The 24,922-nt window shown below is 49.2% G+C and overlaps 1 protein-coding gene across 1 annotated transcript in view; it reads right to left on the bottom strand.

Annotated features, from left to right (window-relative positions):
• LOC110087134 (cytoplasmic phosphatidylinositol transfer protein 1) overlaps positions 1 to 24,922 on the bottom strand; it is a 45,516-nt gene that overhangs the window by 19,706 nt on the left and 888 nt on the right. The window contains exons 2-3 of the mRNA XM_078381488.1: positions 19,249 to 19,422; positions 5,784 to 5,932 (exon numbers count right to left, since the gene is read on the bottom strand). Of these exons, the coding sequence (XP_078237614.1) occupies positions 5,784 to 5,932; positions 19,249 to 19,296 (197 nt within the window). The 5' untranslated portion in view covers positions 19,297 to 19,422. The remainder of the gene's footprint in view (positions 1 to 5,783; positions 5,933 to 19,248; positions 19,423 to 24,922) is intronic.

The raw sequence follows: 24,922 nt of genomic DNA, 5'->3' as shown, positions 1-24,922 counted from the left end.
GTGGAGAAATACAGCATTAGTGGTCCAGAAAAATCCCCAAATCTCATCCCTGTGTAGGAATGTGCTCAAAATGGAGGACTGCTTCTTCCCGATTTATTTGGAAATACTCTCAGTACAGTTGCAATTCACTGCACCTTACATAATAACTGCATTTTATTTCACACTTGTCAGATACGGGGATTGCCATATTTCTGTGTGCTTCCTCGAGCACACTTTTTGTTCACACACACCCCAAAGAGGCTTCCAAGTTCTGCCGGTCAAGAAGCATTCGGCAGCTACTCCGTCTTTCTTAATGGAAAAGTTAAAACAAAGGGAAGCAAAAGCAATCGGAAAGAGTGGGAAAGTTATAAATGGAATACCACACAGAGTGTCCAGATCACTGTACACTCGCTCCATCACATGCACGAAGCAACAAGCGTGAGGCAGACAGACTGTGCAATTCAGGTCAACTGCAAGATAAAATCCTGGCCTGGAAGCACCTGTACACAAATGGGCACTGCAACGTATTTTTGCAGTGTGGAATGTGGACGTTCAGAGCTCCAGCCAGCAACCTAGCTAGCCCACCTTCCTAGATGCTAGTCCAATCCAGATTCTTCTATCTGCAGTGTTCATAACAGTTACAGTGGTGCCTCGCTTGACGATTACCTCATTAGATGAGGAAATCGCTTGACGATTAGTTTTTTGCGATAATTATTGCAATCGCTAAACGATGATTCAATGCGGTTTTTCCGTTTTACGACGATCGGTTCCCCGCTTCAGGAACCGATTTTTCCCTTTACGACGATTTTTAAACAGCTGATCGGCGGCTCTAAAATGGCCGCCCGCTGTGCAAAATGGCTCCCCGCTGTGCTTTAGGACAGATTCCTCGCATTACAGGCACCGGAAAATGGCCACCCCTATGGAGGATCTTCACTGGACGCTGAGGTGTTTTGCCCATTGGAACACATTGAACCGGTTTTCAATAGAATAGAATAAATAAATATTTATAATGTTCATCCCTCCCCTCCAAATGATTAGCCAATGAGCCTATTCAGCCTTTATGGGGTTGCTTCGGAAAAAAGCATATCCTCCTTTCCAAAAGTGCCTTTTCTTTTCCTCTCCAGAACTTGTTCCAACTTCACAGACACCCACCTACACACGCAGTCTTACTGACACCACTTTCTAAAGCAGGATGGGTGCTGTCTGAGCTATCTAAAGACCCACACCTTGCAGATGGCTTTGCTCTCAGTATACAGAATTTGCCAGCGCTCCAAGAACCTGTTTGGTTGCCAGAGGCAACAAGGAATTTGATACCCACAAGCAAGAGACATCGCACAGATCCCTTTTTTCCTCGTCAACCTGGCCCAGCTCGGCTAAGTGGAGCAAAAGATGAGGCACACCGAATAAAGGGGCTTAACTTTCTCTACAGCTTGCGCGGAAACATAAAACTACCAGGCTATTTTTTTTTAAAAGGGGAAAATAGAAGTATCAAGGAAAAAAAGCATATGGGATATTTAATGAGGGCACTTTAGCATTATCTCATTGTTTTCACAGGGCTAGGCTGTTGGGAGTTCCTGCAACCTCGTATGCTGCCTGAAGGAGGTGTGGCCGGGAGAGGGCTGGGGTGGCTGTCAGTCTATCCAGCAGGAACCAATGGCTCCTTCCCTGCCTCTGAATTCAAGGAGAGGCCCGCCCCTTCTCTGCTCTGCCTTTCTCCCTCTCTACTATTTCAGTCTATCGAAAGCAGGGGGTCTGTTGAGGCCTGTTGCTGTAAGCAGTTGTGTTTGTTTCTCAGTTTTGCTGTTATCTGTTCATGTAATGAAGCATGTTTATTCTTTCCTCTTCAAATGTCTCAGAGTGAGTTATTGGGACTGTAAGTGTCTGATCATGAGAAAAAGGGGGTGAACTGCTCTGGTGAACTTGAAGCTAATTCTGCTCTGTGAATCCCTCTGCACTTCTGCTGCACAGCTAGCAGAATTTAACCGACAATTCAAAACTCTGAAAGGGGCAGGCTGGGAGGCTGAGCTAAGCTTAGGTCTGTTCAAGTTTCCTGTTTGGAAAAAAAGTCTCCCAGCTAAGCAGGTGGCCTAGCTCAGCTCCACGGCCTTTCCACTGAGGCTTTTCCCCAGGAAAGCCATATTTACTTGTCTGTAAAGTGTTGGCCGGTCAGGTGGAACTTCCTGAATTGAGAACTATGGGATTTTCAGTCCAAGAAATTAAAAAATCTCACCCCTAGATCGGATCCTTGCTTCATTGAATGCCATGAGGCTGGCGATTGAATCATGGAAAGTTCAGATTGAAAGCTGGAGAGGATTCACCACCCTTCCAGAGAATCAGAGCCATCAGACTTCAATGAGAATGAGACAATTAATGCCTAAGTGCGACACACTAGCGTGTAGAGCACTGCTGTGAAGCCCCGGTGACTTTGTGAGTTGTTGTTTTTTTAAGAAGGTGGTGAATCCCCTCCAGGATTCCACCTGAACTTTCAAAGATGCTCTCCAAGGTGCTAGTGCTATTAGAGAGATACGCCTCAGGCTCTTAGGAGAGCTCCTCTAAAGTTCGGATGAAAAGCCAGAGGGGATTCACTGCTTTCTCTCACTCCTGCTTCCTGAAGTCAGAGCCACCAGCCTCTGTGGGGATACAGGATGAACGACGTGGCCAGGGTGCTCGGGAAAATCACCTGGGGAGGGCCGCCTGAATTGAGAACCTCCTTCTACCAACCGTATGGCGCCATATGTGCGTGCTTGCTTCGCTTCTCGTGCTGCGAAGGGTTCAGCGAACGCTCGCTCTCGCACGGCTTACGGTCACCTGTTTGAATCCCAGGGGCTTTCCTCAAACACAACAGCTCCTCTTCCTTAATCGTAGGGTAGGAGAGATGAGATGCTTCTCTCTCCCTCCCACCCCTGAAACAGCCCCCCCTCAACTCGAATCCAATTTTGGGCTCTATAAATAGCATCCCTTGACACGAGAATCGTGAGAGCCATGTCTAAAAATACAGCTCTCCCCCTGCCCTTCTCGTATCGATGGCTCCCCCAGTGGCTAGCCAGCTAGCCGAGAGATGCGGCGAGGAGCAGGATCCACACCGCCAGAACTGTCCCCGAGTCAAATGAGGCTTCCCTGGTATTCCGGGGCCGTTGGGGCAAGCCAGCAAAACGAGGAAGGGAGAGAACAGATCTCAGCAGTCTAGCTGAGAAGCGAACGGCTTCAAATTAGGGATGGCTGCAATCAAGAAGGAAGCCCGGTCTAGTGGGGTTGGCAGATCACATCTATTTACAAGCCACAGAGGGAAAAGAAAGAGCAGGCGCCGGAAGGCGAGAAAGGCTGACAGCCTCATCCATGGTTCTGCTGGATTTCAAGTATATGGATTCAAGCGGATTAAAAGCCAAGGAAGCTTGCAAACCTTACATATTTTGAACAGGGAATGGCTAAATTTAGCTTTTTAAATTTTTTTTTTAAGTGCAGGACTAAACTAAGGCACCTGCCTCTCCTATGCACGGCACGGATGCTACTTTGCACCGGAGTGCGCGCACAACGAATCCTGAAGGTTCCTGGTGGAGCAGCTGCCGGTTTGACAGCTCGGCCAATTCGGGCTGATCTCCTCTGCCCCGATTCTAGCCCTGCCTCTAAACACAACCTTCTGCCCCCTGTCCGTGACTCCCTCATCCATGGTGCCTGGTTTTATCTAACCGTATTTCTACAGAGGTGCAAGGAAACAACGGTCAAGCATAGTACTGTCCTCGTTCCGCTTTGCGACTGCTAGAAGAAGCCAGACGTTGCTGGAAATTAAGCAAGGAAGATGGTATTTGGACAACTGGCTTATTCATGTGTGTGTGTGGGGGGGGGAAGGAAGCTGGAAAGGGTCTCTGTCCGGGTCGCTGAAGCAGCTGGCAGAACCAAGAGCTGTGACAGTCCCACGGAGACGTCTCATGACATATAAACTCTGTTTAAGGGTATTATACCGACACAGCCCGAAAAGGACATTTTTTGTGCATTCTAGAAATGGGAACATACTAGTGACAACAGGAAAATTCAATGCCAGGAGTACTAGCTTCTCTGGCCAGACTAATAAAGAGCAGCATCCTCTCCCCAGAAGGGTCAAATCACATGAAACAGGCAGATGTTGGCACAACCGACTGTTCTACTTCTCCCAGTCCAATCAACTCCATGGATTCCTGGGACGTGAAACCTGATGTGGGATTTTCAGATTTCCCCCCTACTCTAATGGGAACTTGCTACTGGATTTCAACCATCGGGTCTGCTCTGATTGGGACTAAATCTAAGATGCTTGCCCTGAGGGGCTGTGGGTGTGTTAAGGTGTGGCTCATGGCTAAACCAACAATCCTTCCAAAGCCCCCCCCCAAAAAAACTAAACAAGATGGCCTGCAAATCCCTACATTTTGGGCAAAAAAGGAGACTTCTTACGGGCAGTACTTTCCCCGGGATCCCCATCTTGAAAGACAAATCTGAAGTTCCCTTCAAGGGAGGCCATGATGGGGACTATGGGCTTGCATTTGGCATCCCAGCCCCCCAGGCCCCCAAAACAACCTCAGACAGCAGTTCAGGTCTCTGGCTGCAGAGCCAGAGGTTGGGATTCTGCTCCCCCCCCGAGCCTCCTTGGCAGGGCTAGAAGGGATCGTATAGATCATCCAGTCCAGCTCCTTGGCAGGGGCTGGACTGGATGATGTATAGGATCCCTTCTAGCTCTGCAGTTCTAAGATTATTATAAGATACACTATATATTTACACACATACACATACATCAGATCAGTACATCCCACAGTAAGTCCTCCAGTTCTTGCAACTGGCAAGCACGGCAGGGAGGATGTTGTGGGTCCGCCATGCTCAGCAGCCTCCATTCCTCCAGTTCTCGTCTGCCCCTTCCCTGGCATGGGGTGGCTGAGTTATGAAACACGGAGAGGGGGGGCCTGGGTGAAGCAAGGCTGATGGGGAGGGGAGGGTTAGGGGAGGGGAAGCCTCAGTGGAAGGGAAAGACAGCTCCGTGGGGGCTGGGGGAAAGGTGGGGGAAAGGATGGCTTTGTCTCCCAGGTTCTTTAAACAAAGGCTCTTGTATTGAGCAATTGTTGGAATAGTTGACAAGTTAATTGGAAAGAGGAGAACAAAAGGTGAGCCAGGAGAAGTGCAGAAGACTGACTCAGCAGGCACCGGGAGAAAAAGACAGGAGGGGAAAAAAATCACTTTTGCTTTAAAAAAAAAAAAAGATTTGACAGCTTTCTTCCTTAAAAGTTCTGCATTGGTTTTTCTTTTTCTTTTAAGGTACCAGCAAAAGGGGACTGAACTTTGACCCCTGCCTTTCTGTTCCTCTCCAGCACAGCCCTTCCATCACCGGCTGGATTGCTCAGTGGGTTAGGCATCTGGCTACAGACCGAGAGGTTGGGAGTTCAATTCCCCCACTGGGTCACCCAGGAGAAGAGCCAGCCTGGGTGGCCTTGGGCCGGGCGGCCCATTCCCAGGATTCCCCCCCCCCCAGGCGGCTTGTTAAAGGGATGCGTACCTCCCTTCTGAAGCCCACCGACACCACACCCAAGCAATCTGTGATTCTTAACCTTCCAGAGGTTTTGGACTCTGTATCCCAGGAGGCAGCTCTGACTCTCGGCAGGATCTGCAATGTGCTTTTGTGGAAGAGCCTCCAGCCGAGACAAATAGAAGAGTAACTTTTCCAAAGTTATGATTTCATGTGACACCAGATCTCCACAAACTTGAGTATAGACACAGAACACAGACACACAGACACACACACACGGATGCTTTAGACAAGCCCCTGTGTTTACCTGTCAGTGACTCACCTGGACAGGTGCACCCGTTTCTCCGTGAACTGGCCTTGCCCATGGACGGGGTCTTCGTGGGGCTCATTTTTCACCACTTCCACCCCTTCCCCTTTGTCGCTCTCTTGGTGGCTGTGCTTGCTGATGGTGTACAGCTGCCCGACTCGGTACTGTGGAAAAAGGACGCAAGAGGTCAGCTCGAGATCATTCGTGGTGCTGCGAATTGCGAAAAGGAGCCCGGGGTGGGCTTAGGGTGAGTGGTTCAACACCTCTTATCCTTCCCGTTGGTCCCTTTTTGTCTTGTGGGGCAGGCAGAAAGCCCTGCACCAAGTCCTTTCGTGCTAGAAACACCTGAGGATTTTACATCGCACCACACAAAAAGATTCAAAGCCTGGGAAAAGATGGGGGGTGGCTTGGTGTGTGTTTGCTTTTTTGGAGGATATGCTCCAGAATTCCCCCAGAAAAAGGATGGCTGGCGCATGATGGGGATTACTGCAAGGTTGGGCGGTGCATTATGGGAATTGCAGTCCAAAGCTCTGAGGAGATCCGCGCCCTGTGTTCAACCACCATCATCCTCAATTCTAGTGCGGACCAACCAGATGCTTACGGGCATGACTCTGTTTTTTCTACTGATACCTCAAGGTCCATAAATTTGACCTCCTTATTAATGCCACATGTCTGAAGCCCCCCAAGGAGTAAGTTACTATAGTAATTAGCATTTTTTAAAAATATAACTTTTTTGTTATTCAAAAATAATACAAATAGGTAACTTTTCAGTTCTTACACAAACTTTTCAAGCTGTAATGCCAAATACGCCTGAATGGTGAGGCCCGGTAACTATAGAACTAAAGCAGGACCACAGTATGGATGGAGGGTGACTTCCACCTCCCTGCAGATGCCAGAAACTGGGGATAATAGTGAACCCTACTCCACTTCCCTGAAAATAAGCCCTAGTATGATTTTTCCAGATACAGTGGTGCCCCGCTTGACGATTACCTCATTAGATGAGGAAATCGCTTTATGATGAAGTTTTTGCGGTCGCTTTTGCAATCGCAAAACGATGTTTTAATAGGGAAAACCGCTTTACGACGAATGGTTCCCTGGTTCAGGAACCGATTTTTGCTTAACGACGATAACAGCTGATCGTCGGGTCTTCAAACTGGCCGCCCGCTGTGCAAAATGGATGGATTCCTCACAATACAGGCACCGGAAAATGGCCGCCCTATGGAGGATTATCCTCGTCAAACGAGTTACCACTGTACTCATAATAAAAGCACTACCCCAAAAAATAAGCCCCAGTTAAGTGAAACCCTGCCCTCCACCTTTGTGCAGAAACCAGAAGAGGACAGGGCTGTATTTGAATAAATGTAATAAGTAAAGTTATTCTTCTTAGTTATGACTTAATTATCAAAGGGAAGTATAGCTACTTATAACTCCCAAGATATCTCCCAAGCTCTAGTACACACTCACACCGCCTAAGGGTTTATGGAAAAGTGTGTCTCTGAGCATGTGCTCCACCTAGGAATTTGTGACTAGTCTCCATACCAAGTCCACGAGGTCTTTTCTTGCCAAAAAAATAAAAAAATCTCCCTCTTTCTACTCTCCATCTCAGCGTTCCTCCCCCCCCCCCCCCAATTTTGGAGTTTAAAAGGAACAAACTTCTAAATAGTTGTTCGGGTTAATTTATTGGTAGGCGCTCACAAGCTTTGTGAAGCCACTCACCCCGCCCCAAAACCAATCAGGAGATCCCAGCCTATGTTCTCCTGAATTCCTCGTACATTGCCAAATTTGGAAAAGGTCCTTTTTAGGAACCCCGTGTTCCCAATCTCCCGATCTGCGTGACTTTTCCTACCAAACAGTGCACTAACGATAAATTCATTTCCTCGCCGTCCGCCTGCAGGCAGCCACCATGGCCCTATTCGTACGTAAGAGGAGGGTATACGGTGGCCCAGGGAAGGCCCGAGATTCGCAGGAGTACAGAATGTCTTCTGGAGGTTGCGAGAGGCAGGCTGGGGAGAAACTACGAAACCCGGCGATAGAGCGCTCGTCAAAGTCCTCGTGAGATGCTATCAGATGGAGTGGGTGGAAAGCCAACTCCGAGGGAGGGAAACGAACCACAGGATGGATGGATGGATGGATGGATGGATGGATGGATGGATGGATGGATGGATGGATGGCTCGAAGGCCGAGGAAGGATTTCTGCACTGCAACATTTTGTGGCAGTTCCCACTCGTTCATGCTACATTTGGCCTACATTACAGGGTTGTTGGAGGAGAGACAGAGAGAATGTACTGGGAGTGCTTCGAGCATCACACGGTCTACCTCTGCTTGGAAGGGAATCCTATTGAACTCAATGGGGCTTGTAGGATAGAGTTGCGCTCGTCTGGGATTTACCGATCCCAATTATTATTGTCCAGTAGTCTACTTTTCCCAAGCAAGAGGAGACCTGTAAATGGTATGTTTGCAAAATGTTCTACCATTTATTTGTCCTCAAAGAAAAAGGGAAGAAGAAAAGAAGGAAAAGGGGGGGAGGGAGGAAGAAGAGGGTTTATTCCAAAGTAGACAAATGTTCCGATCTATTTTTGAAAATTCAGCTTCCCTGCACCCCTCGACGTGAAGTGTGTGGGGAGGGAAAAATCTGGAGTTTCACCACAAGAACAAAACATGCAGGAAGACACGATGCTAAGTAGATAACAACCACCCACTCTGTCATCTGGCAGTCCTTGTGCTCTGAAACGCTCACACTGCATCCAAACGCGTACAGTGAAAAGGTGCTCATGCTGAGGAATTTACCATTTTACTGATTCCTCCTCAACGCACCAGTGGGGGGGGCTTCATGCTCCATTTGCCCAGGATCCCCACCCCCAAAAAAGGGAGATTTACCTGTCCAGAAAGGTTATGATGATCAGAGAATCCTCGAAAATCAAACAAATAGAAACCACCTTGAAGTCACTTCGAGTTTTCCTCGCAGGCTAGTGAAAGCCACAGCAGGGGGAAAAATATCCCAGACATTTTGAACTTGGCACCTTATGAGATCACCCTAGACACTTCTCTGCTGCCATTTCAGCATCATCCTCTGAGAGCTACAGAGCTGGAAGGGACCCTATGGAGGATGAAGTCCAGCGCCTGTCCAAGAGGCACCGTGGGGGAATCGAACCCCCAGCCGCTGGGTCCACAACCCCATAGCTATCCAGCAGGACCTCCCTTAAGAGCCATCTTTTCTACAAAGCCAATAACACAGCCTCCGGCATGCCGGGGCCTCCTGTAACCCCGTCTGTTGCTCATTACTAATTCATTTGAAATGCGGTGGCGAGCGAGAGTGTCGGGTGGTATTTCCAGAAAGACAAGTGAGTACTAGATCAAATCAAGCCTGAACTTTCTGTAAAGGTGAAAGTGACTTGACCGAGGCTGTCGCGGTTGGGTGTGTCATAAGAAACCGAGACTCACTGGAAAGGACAAGAAAGCTGGGGAAAACTGGAAGACAGCAGGAAAAGAGGAAGAGCAGACATGAGATGGATTGAGTCTCTAATGGAAGCCATTGCCTTGAATAATCAAGCACTAAGCAGGGCTATGATGGATACAGATCCTCTACAGCAGTGGTCCCCAACCTTGGGCCTCCAGATGTTCCTGGACTTCAGCTCCCAGGAATCCTGGCCAGCAGAGGTGGTGCGAAGGCTTCTGGGAGTTGTAGTCCAAGAACATCTGGAAATATCCCTTTGGCTCAAAAGGTCACCTGAAACTGCAAGGAGATGAGAGCTGAGTTTCGGACAAGGATACAGGGAGAAGCATCTCTCTGGAAGGTCAAGGATGAGTGACTCCGGATATCATCACTACCCCATCTTAGAGCTACAGAGCTGGAAGGGATCCTATAGATCATCCAGTCCAGCCCATGTCAAAGAGGCCCCGTGGGGGAATCGAACTGCAACCAGAGACTTCGACCATTGAGCCATCCATCAGCCCAGCTGGCTATTGCCATATCTTGGCCAGTTCTGCTGGGACTTTGCCCTCAAGAATCATCTTCACTGAGGCACAGGCAGAGCTTGGAAAAGTTAGTCCTGCAGACGGCAGGACCTCCCAGCCTGTGTGTGGCCAACAAGACGGCCCTTCTGGAGGAGAACAACACATTTGGTTGCTGTTCCAAGCAGCATTTTCTCGCCAAGGTGTGTCTGAAGTCCAGAAAAGGAACGTCGCCAACATTTGCTCCCAATTTCGACCCTGTCTCTCGAAGGTTTGAATTACTGCTTTGGGGAGGGCAGGACATTCAGTCCTTCTGCAGCCTCTGGAAAACAGAAAGCCATCCAGCCATAGCCGCCCAATGTTTGCATGTGAGAGCTTGAGTAACTATGGAAAAGAAAAAACCTCAGCCATCAAATGCTGTTCTCCCGGGGCTGGCTAACCCTGACGCTCCCCAGGCGTCTGTCTTTACTTTCAGAAGAGGCAATCATTCATATTACACAACCGCCCTTAAAAATATGCTTTCTATTAGCTTGTTTCTTGGGTTTTTTTAAAAAAACGGCTTTCTGTGTTAACCTTGGGCTCATTTAGAACAGATGTGTGGTTTCTCTCTTATTTTTCCTTCCTGGGGCGTAAAAGATTTTGTCGTCTTATAATTTGCATGTGTGCAAAATGAGAACGCTTTTGCAAGAGAAGAGAAATGTTGATGAACATTCCAGGTATGCAAACGAAGCAAGGTTGCAAAGATGGTGTTTTGCACCTGGCCCAGGAAGGATCCGCGGACACATACTGGAACAGAGCCACATTTAAAGATTTGTGCATATATTTGCTTATGTGACACGGTTTTCTGGTTTTGGCCGGCCAAGGGGCAGGGAGCATGGAAAAACCCTCCAGGACTAAGAGGCAGCAGTGTTTGCAAAACACACATGGTTAGGGTGTGTATTTGTGGAATATAAATACACACGGACATGTATACATGCTGACCTAAGCCCACACAACTCAATCAAAGCTCCCTTTACATTCTGATAGGACTTCTGGCTTATAGGTATTAAAACATGTATATACAAACATGAGGTCTAGCAGCTTGCTTTAAAAAGTCAAAGAATTTTACAGTGCTTCCCATTTCAGAGAAGACACAACCGCAACACGAATCAAGGCACGATCTGCAATGTACTGAATTCACTTTTCTTTCTGAATGTAGCTTAGAAGTATTAGTTCTGGGCTACATCTCCCAAAATCCCTTAGACAGCATGGCAAGGGGGAGTTGCAGTCCCCAAAAGTCTCTGAATCCAGTACTGTGTCCAAATTTGGACACCGCACTTTAAGAAGAATGCCAAGAAACTGGAGCAACTTCAGAGGAGGGCAAGGATGATGATCAGGGGACTGGAAACCAAGCCCTAGGAGGGGAGACAGAAAGAACTGGGCATGTTTAGCCTTGAGAAAAGAAGACGGAAAGGAGAGATGATTGCACTTTTCAAATACTTGAAAGGTTGTCCTACAGAGGAGGGGCAAGATCTGCTCTCGATCAGCGAAGTATGCCGGACACATCATCATGGGCTCAAGCGACGGGAAGCCAAATATTCAGGCCGAATATCAGGAAAAACGTCGTAACTCTTAGCGCAGTATGACCTTGGGAGGTGGTGAGCACTCCAACGCTTGGAGACCTTCAAGAGAAAACTGGACCACCCTCTGCCAGATCGGCTTTGATTTGGATTCCTGCCTTGAACAGGGGTTGGACTTGATGGCCTCAGGGGTCCCTTCCAACTCCGTTATTCTAGGATTCAATGAAAAGTCTCGGAGTAGGGATTCTATTCACAACCCTTCCTTCCACCCAGAATGTCCAGTTTTCTCTCTGCTCTCCTTTTTTCATTTTTCCAGTAACCTTGCAAGGTAGACCAGAGGCAGGGAGAAACCAAGCCAGGACCACTCAAAGGAGCGTTGTGGCGGAGCAGGGTCTTTCCGTTCTCCATCTTCTCCTTCCTCGCCCCAAGCTTGAGCCTCGGCGCCACGATGGTTCTGGAGGCATGCCGCGTTCCACAAACAGGGCCCCTTCCTTCCTTTGCCCCTTAAAGCGAAGCTCTTGGGCCACCAGATCGTGCAAGAAATAAGATAATGCCGTTCACCGTACTGACTCAAATTTAAGGACCTTCTCCGCTGACGTGGAGGACGAGGAGAGGTGGCTGTTCTGTGGAGTGCTCGAGCACACTTATAGCAAAGGGGATTGTTTCCACAAGGTAAACATCATCAGCTCCCGGAAATCAATCAGGTTCCGGCAAATTCTTAATATGCCTAGCTGGGGCTGTTTGCTCAGCCCAGACAAAAATACAGCAGCTGTGTTGAACTGAGCTACTTTTAGGCTGGCGTGTCAAGGCAGAGAGGCGCTGATTCACAAAAGCCGTCTGGAGGGCTCTCCAAACCCTCTGAGGCTGTGATCGTTAGACCGCGCTTCCCTGAGATGGGATTTTGGGCATTCGTCCTAGAAAAAAACAACTTTCTCTCTCTCTCCGATGGCCCGCTCTCTTGTCGTCAAACCCATTCATCTCCTTTTCCAAGAACCGGCGATTTTGATACGAATCTGCGTACTTGTGTGTCTTCCGGGAATCTACAACAGAGAAACTAAAAAAGAAGTGGATCTCATTGACAGAGAAAGAGAGGGTCTAAAATGAATTCCAGAGATGAATAAACGGAAACAGTGAAATAATATCATGTTCGTGAGGATGTGGGTACTTTCTGAATACAGATGCCCAACCTCAGTTGCTGTTGCGTTGCTGTGACTGTGCTGTCAAGTTGCCACTGACTTACGGCGACCCAATGTACGAGCCGTCTCCAAAACGTTTTGCCCCCTCACAAAGGACAGTTTATCTCTTGTAAACTCAAGATGGTCTGTAGAGGTCTCCGAGACAGAAAGAGTTACCGAGACTGTAAGTGCCAGTTAAGGAGAAAAGGGTGGACTCCCGGGAACTCGTAGCTATTCTCCCTCTGTGAATCTCGACACTTCTACTGTGTAGCAACAGGAGAATTTTATCAGAAATTCAAAACCCCTCAACAATTAGAGTGCCTCGTTCTTATGTGTGCCATTTTATTTTACAACAGTTTTGCTAGATACCAAACAGATAGCCTGCAAAAAAAAGGCTATAAACCAGAACTTGGAAATGGAAAGTCTTTCGCTCTCCTTCCCTAGAACTGTGGAATTCTGGAAGTTGTTTTTAGAAAAGTCATAAAAGTAACTTCCTTCAACATTGCTGTTTTTTTTTTTAAAGAGAGAAATTTAAATCATTTTAGCTTCCAATTACCAAGGCGAAGAATCTGAAGTTATCGTGCCTCCCTCCTTCACAGAACCTGCTGGAAACAAAAAAAAAAAAGTGTCTTTCTTCTCAATAAATAACGTGGGAGTGCCAGGAGGGGAAGAAAATGACTTGACAATCAATCAGAGAGCCTTCATTATTTTATTGTTCTGCCGAAACGCTAATTTTCCAGTGACTGCCAATGTTCCAAGCATGTTCGCCCGAAAAACCTTTCCTCTTCACAAGGTGTGTAATGAAGCTGGCCAGGTGAGGAATCAACCTGCCACCTCCATGCAAATTGTATGGAAACAGTGCTAATTATACGGACGAGGAAGGCGCAAACGAATTGCTTCCAAAAAGACACTCAGGGGAGAACGAGGAGTCCAGCTTTTCTGTGTTTCTCGGACGTAAAGGAAGCGACACGTAAGCACGACCACGCAAAACCTTTATTAGGATCCTTTCTCTAATGGACCAGCTCGGCCACTGGGCATTCGCGTCCGCTTCAGCCAACGGCCACGCGGAGGCTTCAACACAACCACCACCTCTGCCCACAGAGTTTGCAAAAGTCACGTTGTGCAGTGTAAGTCCCACAAACGGGTCACATTGGCTGCAGGCTTTGTGGGTTTCAGGATGTGTGCGTGTGTGTTTTTAATCACTTTTCCAAGCTTCGATTCTCCTTCCTCTTTCTCCTCCCAGACACCCAACATGGAAAACATCCTTGTTTTCTCAAACTCTGGATTGATGCGGCACGTCGGTCCATAGATTTTCCTCAGCCAGGGGAAGTTGGTGATTCTAAGGTCACGGGGCATGGGGAATCCGCTCCTGGTCTCAGTCCGAACCGAGGTTCAGCACTCGGGGAACAGCTCCAGGAAATCTGGAGGCAAATTCAGTCCGCCGGGCGCAGGCTAAAAGTTAAAGCGCATCTCCTACCCCTGCGAAATCAGGGTCGCTGGCCTTCAGCTTCCTCAAGAGGTGACCCACAGATTGTCACACCCACTGGCGTTTACGGCCTTACTCTGTTCACTAAAACTGGGTCGGACCCACAAAGCTCATCATTGACAACAGGACCTCACCTTGAGAAAGCCCATTTATTTTCAACCAGGTCAGAATGGACTTTCTTGAGCCCTCCCAAGGTGCCCTCCAGACCTGCAGGACTACAGCTCCCATCATCCCCCAGCCAGCGTTTGCCAAACGGTAAAGCAAAGAGGGAGAAACTACGGCCCTTCCGGTGTCCCCCTGGACGCCCATTCCCATTGGCCACAGACAGTAGGGCTCACAGCAAGGAATAATGGGTGCTGTAGTCCTGAACTACAGCACCTCCTCAAACCTACGGCGATCATTTGGAAGAGGCTTATAAAAAGTGCTACGCTTCCCTCTCTATAAGAAGCAGTTTCCCTTTACAACCCCTGGAAAAATCGATGTTCAAGCAAGCCAAATCAGTAAGTTTCCGGCCCTCATGACTGAGACAAACCGTGTTGGAAAACGAGCAAAGGCCAGCAGAGAGGTTCAGAGGCATTTTACTCTAATCCTCTCTGTCCATAAAGAGCAGAGTTAAAGAACGCCTTTGCAATTAAGACTTTAACGTTCTTTGCTCTGCTCCTCCTCTTCTTTCTCCTCCGAGACTCACTTCCGGGCACGAAACGTACGGCTCTGCCTTTTAATCCCTCCCCCCCCCTTTTTTTAACAATTTCAGGGAATGCCACAGGAATCTGGATAATGATCTCCGGAGTGGAGACGGTGCCAGTCCCTCCAGGGCAGGGAAGGGACAGGTAGCAGAGCAGCCACCCTTAACATGCTTGAATGGAAAGCTGTCAGGACAGGACGGGAAACAAAAATGCCTTGCCTGAGTCACTCTTTTTGACCTCCAAAGTATCTGGTCCTTAACAGTCTTGCTCGGCTCCTGAAAACCCGAGATCATGGTTTCTGTTATGGAGTCTGTCCATCTCACATCCAGTCTTCCTCTTTCCCTGCTGCCTTCCATCTTTCCTCGCATCCTTGTCTTTTACACGGAGCTTTGCCTTCTCGGGGCGAGCGACCTCCTAACCACAGCTAGAATTGGTATGGTAGAGTGGCTGCTTAGGCGTAGGGAATCTTGCCTATCAGAAGTTTTGGACTACAGCTCCCATTAGCCACAGACAGCACGGTGAGGGAAATATCTCAGATTTTTCCAGCTCTCCCGTGAAACATAAATTATAAAACCTTCACCTCCCAGAAGCCGAGTACCAGCCTTAAAAAGGGGGTGTAGATCAGAGCCTGGGAAACTCGGCCATGCCTGTTGGGGGATACTGGGAGTTGTAGTCTCAACATAACTTCCCTAAACTGTGGTACAGAGCTGAAGAGGCAACAATCGTCTACCCGGATCCTGGGAATGACATCAGGTTGCAACAATCAAAGGGACAAACTTTGGAGTCATTCCCTTAAGCCTCACCCAAGTACAGTCGTGCCCCGCTGGACGATTACCCTGCTCTATGACAAATCCGCTTTACGTTGATGTTTTTGCAATCGCTTTTGCGATCGATGTTTTAAATGGGTTTTTTTCGCTGTGTGATGATCGATTCCCTGCTTCAATGATCAGCAAACAGCTGATCATCGGGTTTCAAAATGGCCACCAGCTGAAGAAAATGGCCCCACACTGTTTTTAGGACTCATTTTTCACTTAACAGGCACTGAAAGTGGCCGCCGTATGGAGGATCTTCACTGGACGAGCAGGTATTCAGCCCATTGGAACAGTGAATGGTTTTCAATGCATTTCAATGGGTTTTTTAATAGTATTTTATTTGACAACATTTTTGCTCTACAGCGATTTCGCTGGAAAGAGTTAACGTCGTCAAGCGAGGCACCACTGTGTTGTTCTACTGTAGCACATCTTAGGTAAGATAATGGAAGAAAGTAGCTCCCTAAAAGAGGTGTTCAGCGTTGGAAACAGGCCCAGAACTGTAACTGATCCAATGAAGAGGGGTCTTTTAATTACACGTTCCAGGAAATTAAATTGAGGTTGTCGGTTAATGCATTCATGCACTAATGCACACAGAAGCAGGAAAATGATTACAGACCAGCCGTTCGTATAATAAATAATAATCGTGTGCTGTCAAGTAAATCCTGACTTATGTTTTCCAGGCTTTTTCGGGGGGGGGGGCATTCCTGGGACTGTGCAGCTTGCCCAAGGCCACCCAGGCTGGCTCTTCTCCTAGGGGGTCCAGTGGGGGGAATCGAACTCCCAACGCCTGGCTCCTCTTCCAGGGAGAGAAGACTGAGAGAAGTGGTTTCGCCCATTCCCTTCTTCTGGATGCTTCTTGGAACTGTGCAGCTTGTCCAAGAGGCCGGCTCTCATCGGGGAATCGAACTCCCAACCTTCGGCTGCACATCCAGCTCCCTAACTCACAGAGCTATCCAACCAGCTCTTTTCCCCTCCGCGGCCCGAACCTTTAACCCGAAACGAAATGAAAACCGTGGTGTGTGTGTGTGTTTGTGTGCGAGGAGAGCTTCAAATGCCAGCTCCCCAGCCCACGGGGCGGCCGGCTCTCCCCGCACACACCGACACATACCTTTAGTTTCCGCTTCTCCACCGACCTGTTTATGAGGGGGAATTTTCCATGACGCACGCTGCCACGGCAACTGAGGCCTTTCACGTGAGGAGGCAGGAAGCCACGCGCCTCGGAAGAGGGGCGGCCGTCCACAAAGCTGACCCTCGACTGCTCTGTGGTCGGCTTGCAGGCTTCAAAGCACCCAGGCTGCCGACAGTGGCTGCCTAAATCTTATTTATGATCTTTTAATCCCACCCTTCCAGCTGCGACTCCTTAGAAGGCCGCATCTTCTCCATCCCTGGAAGAGGGTTGGCTCCCGCCAACTCGCTTTGAGATCCAGGATGGGGAACCTGCTTCCTTCCAGATGTTGCCTGGACAGCCATTCCCACCCGCTCCCGCCAGGGCAGTCAACCGTGAAGGATTCTGGGAGTTGTAGTCTCATCCACCTCTGGAAGGCCAGAGTTTGGGAGTGGCAGGATCTCGACCCATAAAGCACTTGCTGGCCACACGGGTTGTAGAATACCATGATGTGTGGTCCAAAAAAAAGTAACTTCTCTGAGTTAGGTTACCCTCTATGTCCTACAGCAATGGTCCCCAACCTTGGGCCTCCAGATGTTCTTGGACTACAACTCCCAGAAGCCTTCACCACCACCTCTGCTGGCTGGGATTTCTGGGAGTTGAAGTCCAAGAACATCTGGATCCACTTATTTTTAACTGACAGCTACTCTCTCGTACAGCCCGGAGCTTCCAGGATTCTTTTATGCAGGCCGGTGTTTTTGAGATACAACTCCCATCAGCACCAACCAGCTTAGTCCACAATGAAGGACCATGGGCCTTGGGAGTCCGAAATAAAACCAGAATTAACACCAAATGTATGGCTCTAGTCCTCAAGGTAGTCGACGGACAAGGGGAAGAAGGCTTCGCATCCTGTGGACACGTCTCAGGTTTGAGTGTCCTCGCTGTTTCCAAGCAGGGCTGGGGAAACTCTCCTACAAAGCCTTAGACAGCTGCTGTCAGCCAGTGTTGACAAAACAGGTATGGCACACCTATTGATTGATTCAGTATAAGGCAGCTTCTGTTCCTTTAAGTTGTCTGATTTATGCCTGACGCCATCTCAGCTGTCCGAGGAGCGACAGAGGAAAGGCAAAACCTAACGATTCATCCCGACTAGAGTAGGCATATTCCAATGAATCAATCAGATCTGGGTAAGTCAATAATTACATAAGTCCCACTGATTCAACAGGTTTACTCTTGTCGAGATCCGCAGTTGGATTTAGCCTCCAGACTGTCCCTTTCAGTTGTACCCGCTGACGCAGAGTTAACCCTATTGCCCCTACCTGACAGTCATCCCGATAAGATCCGACCCTTCTCTTGGCAGCCACTTAAAATCCAATTAAGGGGGAAAGGTTGATGGTGTCACCCCTCTAATTTGGCATCGCTTCCACGGAGCCTCCGGGCATCAAGCGAAGAAGCAGGCTTTCCTCCTGCTTTTGACCCATGGGGGGGCTTTTAGCACAGCCTGGGAGGAAACAGCACTCGCCCCACAAGCGCTGTGCTCAAACTGGGGGGGAATAAACACATTATCCAGCCTCGTACAGGCAGAAGAACATTTACTGCTTCCAGCCTATAACTCCAGCCAGGAGTGGTTGGAAAAGCTGAAAACCTCCTTAGAAAAAGCCCGAGATGTTTCAGCCAGCAAATCCACCCCCCCCCAGTAGGGTGCCATTAACACAACACCACAACGACGCCTCACACCTTTCCAGCCTGCAAACATCTGTGGGGCCCCTCTCCTCTGCCCACCTTTATCTTCTCTACAAACCTCTAAGGTAGGCCATAGAGAGAAAGAGAGAAAGAAAGAAAATTGGGGTCCCATATCATCCAGTGAATTTGAGGGCTCCATGGGGACCAGAACCCACATTTCCCAAAGTTTCTGCCCAAGTCAAGCCAACGATGGGGAAACTGAGGCGGCCCCAGACAGAAAATTCCAGGGTCAAAGGTGACGTGACTTCTGATCACTGGTTCCCGAGTTCCCGACCGTCAGTAACCCAGATGTTCTTGAACAGCAACTCCCAGAAGCCTTCCCCACTAGCTGTGCTGGCCAGGATTTTTGGGAGTTGTAGTCCAAGAACATCTGGGGAATGAAGGCTGGGAATCAGTGATCTAGACCAGGGGTCCCCAACCTTGGGCCTCCAGATGTTCGTGGACTTCAACTCCCAGAAATCCTGGCCAGCAGAGGTGGTGCTGAAGGCTTCTGGGAGTTGTAGTCCAAGAACATCTGGAGGCCCAAGGTTGGGGACCAGTGATCTAGACGAAGATGAGAGAGGCCTTCTGGATCTTCCTTTTAACTTCCTTCCCCAAGCATCAGCCATGTTGGGTGCCGGCGGGGGGGATTCTGGGAGATCCTGGGGATTCTCTGCTCTTCCACCCATTTTTTCCTGCCTCTCCAGTTCCCAAATGCAACTTGAACCCGGCTCTTTTGCTGGCCAACAAACAGGAGGTGTTGTTCTCCGGTCGGCAGAAAAACGGCAGGCGGACTTCCTTTCCCTGCCTCTGCGCATAGGGACTTGAAAACACAAACTTGGAAAACTAGGTTCCAAGTCTCAAGTCGAGGGGCAAGTTCCCCCCAAAGCCCCCGAACTGAGTGTGAGTCTCCTCTTCCTCCCCCCCCCCCCCGGCAGCCCACAATCGATGCCGGTCCCGGCTACCCGTCACATCCCCTTTTACCTCTTCGGTGGTGAGGGGCATACAGATGCGGTACTCTTTCACCAGCATGATCACGCCCTCCGCTCCAGGCTTTTAGTCCGACACCTCCTCTCTGCAGAACAATGTTCTCCGGCGGAAAGGTGGGCTCGTCACCAAGCGAGAGGCCCCAGACGGTTCGTCCGGGAGGGGAGCATCCTGTAGGGAGACAGAGAGGTTGGAGGGAAAGGAGAGAGAGGTCAGGATGGAGCAGAAATGAACTCCAGAAACACACGCGCCTTGAGAGTCAAAAAATGTTATGTTCTCTCCCTTCAGCCCTTCCCTTTTTTTCCCTTTTTCTCTTTCTTTCCCCCCCTTTTTTTTTGTTCTACAGGCATCTGCTCTGCTGGTGACTTCATAATCGGTTGCCATGGCAGCACTTGTGAGGTCACCAGCCTCCTCACGTGTCGGACGACCAAAAGAGAAGTGAGTCCGCGGGAGGGAAGGAGAAAAGCGGGTTTTATCTCATGACCCCCTTCTCTCTTGCACATCGTTCTGGGCACGCTCTCAATCTGGAGCAGACACCTAATTTGGCCCAGTTGTTTCCTAGTCTCCATCATCTTTTTTTTCAAGTTTTATTTACTATTAACGGACTAGCTCTCTCTCTCTATATATATTTACCCCGCCTTTCTCCTTAAAAAGAGCCCGAGATAGTTTACATCCTTAAAAGACAATATTTAAAAGCTAAAAACAGCATAGTCTCTGATCAGACACAGAGTGCCTCTTTCTCTCCACCAAGAAAGAATTTTGGGGTAATCTTTCAACTCCGAGGCTTGCCCTTCCAGGTGGGTTTGGAATTCCCTGCCTTTCTTTTTAGAACCAGATTAACCCCCCCTTTTTTTTGTAGACCCCACATCCATGGGTGCAGAAGGATGATGGTGCAGAAGGGTGATGGCCCAACTCACCATAATTAGCCCTGGGTTCAGAATCCCCCCCCCCCGCTTCTCATTGGACTCCTTGCCTCTCCACCACATAATTGATAGAAAGGGGGAGATGGAAAACGGGTCTGTTTTGTGCTCTAAAGACAAGACTGACCCTACTATGAGACAAAGCGTTGTGACAGCCTCAGGCAGCAGAAAATGTGAGGCGGCAGACACGGGGCCATTTGTCGATGGCCCCCTTGGCTGTCCCCACTGGCCATGCTTGTTCCTCGATCTGGGCCATAGCCACCCGTTCCATGAAACCGTTGGGACAGATGGAAGACAGGGTTGACACTAACGCTTCTGTGTCTAGACTACTTTTCTAAGCAAGCGCTGTTTGGCTTGGAGGCTGTACATAATACTTTACATAATTTAGAATCGGAGAGCGCATTTTGCCCACAGCTACCCAGCGGGATTGCACGTCCAAGACATCGGAGAAAGTTCCACTCCTGGTCGGCAGCATCTTAATTACCGATAATGCATTGGGAAGAGAGGAGGGTAGCTTTCTGGAGATGTCCAGGAGAAGAAATTCAACAGGTAGAGCTGCCATAGGTAGGGTTGCCTTTGGAGGGGGCATTTGTCCAGGTGGGGGGCGGGCTAGGCTTCCTCACCTCAGGCCATTCTCTGGCCCTTCAAATATTCTGGACTTCAGCAACCATGATCCGATGCAGGTGAAAAACATCTGGAAGGGTCACGGTGTTGCCACCGGATGGCTACGGGAGCCGTCTCAGGCTGCCTCACCTGAGCCTGGAGGCCTGCCTTGAATGATCAGTCTCCTTGTCTTCCACCAGCATGAGGGTGTGTGTGTAATGGGATTTGTAGTCCAGATACTGAATTCACGATTCCTTCCAGCTCTGAAATTCCAAGATGCTGGAGGATTGCCAGTTTGGAGAATGGTCGCCTATGGCTGTGGCGCTAGAGGAGGCTCTTGAGAGTCCCCTGGACTGCAAGGAGAACAAACCTCTCCATTTTGAAGGAAATCAACCCTGAGTGCTCCCTGGAAGGACAAATCCTGAAGCTGAGGCTCCAGTACTTTGGCCATCTCATGAGAAGAGAAGACTCCCTGGAAAAGACCCTGATGTTAGGAAAGTGTGAAGGTGAGAGGAGAAGGGGACGACAGAGGACGAGATGGATGGACAGTGTCATCGAAGCGACCAACATGAATTTGACCCAACTCTGGGAGGCAGTGGAAGACAGGAGGGTCTGGCGTGCGATGGTCCATGGGGTCACAAAGAGTCAGACACGACTTAACGACTAAACAACAACAAGCCTATGGTAATGTTACAAAGGAAACCCATTTCTCCTGGGTTTCCCATTTCCTTGCCTTGAGAAACATTTCTTCCATGGGACCTGTTACACAACTAGAAAGCCACTTTGTGTATCTACACAACATCTACTTAAAACCAAGCTCTCCCACAGGGTGGAATGGGGGGGAAGGGTTTTATCTTCCCCCCCCACACACACCTTTAACCCTGCTTCATAGCACATGACAGTAACAAACAGACCCACACCACAACTACAGCGTTGCCAAAGGCCATCTTATTTATAACACGGCTACTAATCCACGTCCCTTTCGTTTCTGATGGCAATAAATCTATTCTTAATGTTTGACAACTGGTGGCCCAAATTAAGCAGAAGACAAACAGAGAGCGGGGTTAAAATGTCGGCGCCAAACGGAGAACCCGTCCTGTTCTGGAAAAACTTTGGAAGATGCAGACCTCTGAACCACACCTAGGAAATCTGCCACCCAGGTTGGAACGGCTGATGTTCGTATTTGCTTTTAAGAAAGAAAATCTTTTTTTTAAATGGGGGGAGTTCTCAGGCGTATCGCTACTGCTTCCAGAAATGGCAATTTAACCTTTTGCCAGGAAAAAAGCGGCCTTCAGAGGAGACCTAGAGTCCTATAATCCTAGAATCATGAAGTTCGAAGGGGCCCATAAGGCCATCCAGTCCAACCCCCTGCTCGAGGCAGGAATCCAACAGGCAGAGGGGGGGTGTGTCCAATTTTCTCTTAAAGGCCTCCGGCGTTGGAGCGCTCACCTCACAAAGCTGCCAAAACAAATCTAGGTGACGCATCAGGCTCATTGTTCACCCCACACACAAGAAATTTGCAGAAATACCTGTCTTCCAACAAACTTGCAAACGGGCTTCGCCTCCTGGCTGTTTCCAGAGGATATGAATGGACTCCCGAAGGCCAGGTGAGAGGCTTTATTGAAACAAGCTTCCCTTCCCTTCCAAGCGTTTTGGAAAACAAAGGGTTACCAATAAGCCCCGTCAAGAAGCCAGCTTGGAAAGAAAATTCCTTTGAATTGAGCTGTTCAGCTTTACAGATTTGTTCTCCAGATTGACTCCAGAAGGCGTTTCTAGGCTTGCAAATCTAATTTCCAGAAGAGGTTGGTCTGTTCCAGAAAGCCAAACAGAGCGTCTTGTGGCATCTTAAAGACTAAAACATTGGTCCCGGGTTCGGTTTTACATGGGCCACATATAAAGCCCACAAAACCTTGTGCCAAATCATAACCTGTTAGACTCTTGGAGGTGCTCCGTGGCTTCGTTATTATTTTGGCTAATATCTTTATTATCATTTTTTTTAATCCCCTCTATCCACTGGTGCAGCAGCCAGAGTGTTAAACCCAGAGATCTGGGCTCAGATTTGCTGACCCACCAGACGTACCAAGTGATCTTGGCTCACTCTCTCTTTTTCTCTCTGGCTGAGCTACAACACAAGGTTGCTGTGAAGATGTAAGGGGAGGGAAGCCAGCCAAATATTCTGTACACTTCAAGTACACTGGAGGAAAAGTGAGATATCAAGCAGAGCTCGGAAGCACTGCTTTGGGGACTACACGTCCCAGTATTCCCATTAGATGGCTGGAATGTGTCTTGTAATATGTGTGTGTGTGCTAATGGCTCCATATCAAAGACATATGAAGCATCTCCATTTCTGTTGTGCCGTCAAGTCGCCCGCAACGTACGGTGCTCAGCTCTTGCAGACTCAAGCCTGTGGCTTCCTTTAGAGAATGAGTCCCTTTCGTATTGGGTCTTCCTCTTCTCCTGCTGCCTTCCCCCTTTCCCAGCACGACGGCCTTTTCCGGAGAACCCTTTGCGTTCTCAGGATGTGCCCAAATGTGGACAGCCTTGGCTTTACCATTTTGGCTCCCAGTTTTGCCCCATTTCTAGGTCCTGGGTCTCCATAACGAGGAGGAAATCTACAACGCTTGGTGGCTCAAGTCCCAACCTGAGAGGGTTGCTTCTGTTTATGTTTATGGTGAAAATAAACCTCAAAGTTTCTTTCTAGCTTCCTTTTACTGTTGCAGAGAAAGCAACTTTTGAGACTCTGATGTTCTGAGCTGCAAAGTAGCAGACGTTCACGGCGTCTGACCTGCTCCTTGCCTGCCATTTCTGTGAATCCAGCTTCCTCCAAGTGGTACCCTCCAGATCCGTTGGATTAAGGACGCCTAATTCTTTGAGACAGCCCACTTCCATTCCCAGGTTGGGAAAAGGAGAGGTGATCGACCGTCTACCCACTTCCCTGCCTCTGACCAGTCTCCTGGGGGGGGGCTCAAAAGGGAGCCTGTAAATGCCAATCCACAATTGGGTGGATTCCATGTTTATTTAAAAATGAAGTTCTCTGAAGAGTGGAGTTCTCTTCTTAGAGATCATCAGTGGGGAAAGGGTTCAAAAGGGGCCCCTATTCCCCTATTCTCTCTTTCCATCCATCAGCGTCATGTACAACTTTGACAACACGCTGTCTGCAGAAGGTCCCAGTCCAGTTCATCCCTATCTTATCAAAACCTGGTAAACCCACTTCTGCTGGTCAGAGTCATCCGTGCCAGCCAAGATGTAGCCAGGAGTTGGACTCTGCCTAAAACAGCTGTCTGTGGTCCGATCAGAGCCGTAACCAGCCATTTGGGCCCCCTGGGCAAGTGGGACCTGCCTTCTGCTCACTCTCTTGCGCTGGGTGAAAAAGGAGAATGGGAGAATCATCCCCCCCCCCAAAGAAAGAGAAAGTGAACAGGGCAGGAGAAATTACTCTTTATCTTCCTGATTTTCACCTGTATATTTTAGTGCCCTGGGGTAAAAGGCCGGTCGCTCCACCTTAGTTACAGCCCTGGTTCCAAAATCTGAAACTCCTGCATTTGGAAAGGATGTCTGTCTAGCTCCTTCAAATGGAGAGAGGCACTCTGCACATGCCCCAAATCTAAATCCTACCACCCCGGCCCCAAAAGCTTGGAGGCTCTGCTCCTTGTCAAATCACCCGGTTTCATCCCCTTCTACTCCCAAATGTTCCCGCCGGGAACCCCTTTCCTCCCGCAGGTTGCCACGATCCAAGGCTCTTGGAAAGGGCCCTGATCCAGCCCTGGAACTTCTCCCCAGCAGCCGCTGCCCTGAAGTTTTCCAACTGAGTCCCAGAAAGTGTCTGCCACCCGATCCCAGGCGTCTTCATGGGGAAGGAAATCCCAGAGGGGTCCCAAACGGTTTGCCTCCCACCAGCCAAAGAGCGCGCAGGTCTAGCGCCTTGAAAAGTCCACCTAGGGCGCGTACGGTGCTGGAAGAGCGCCCGGCGTACGGACACCGTGCTTTCGCGTCCCGATCCAGGCGCCAGCACCTTCGCCTTGGAAACCCAAAGAAAAGCGAATATTCCCGGGTACTGTCCCAGACGGGGACCCCCGCCTCCTCTCCCTCCTTGGACCCGTCCGTACCTGCCCGCCCGCGAACCGGCGCCGGCGAGGAGAGAGCGCACC

This window comes from Pogona vitticeps, chromosome 13, assembly GCF_051106095.1.
Source record: "Pogona vitticeps strain Pit_001003342236 chromosome 13, PviZW2.1, whole genome shotgun sequence".
NCBI lineage: Eukaryota > Metazoa > Chordata > Lepidosauria > Squamata > Agamidae > Pogona > Pogona vitticeps.
The sequence above is the reverse complement of the archived record's forward strand: the minus strand, read 5'-3'. Positions and strand labels throughout refer to the sequence as shown.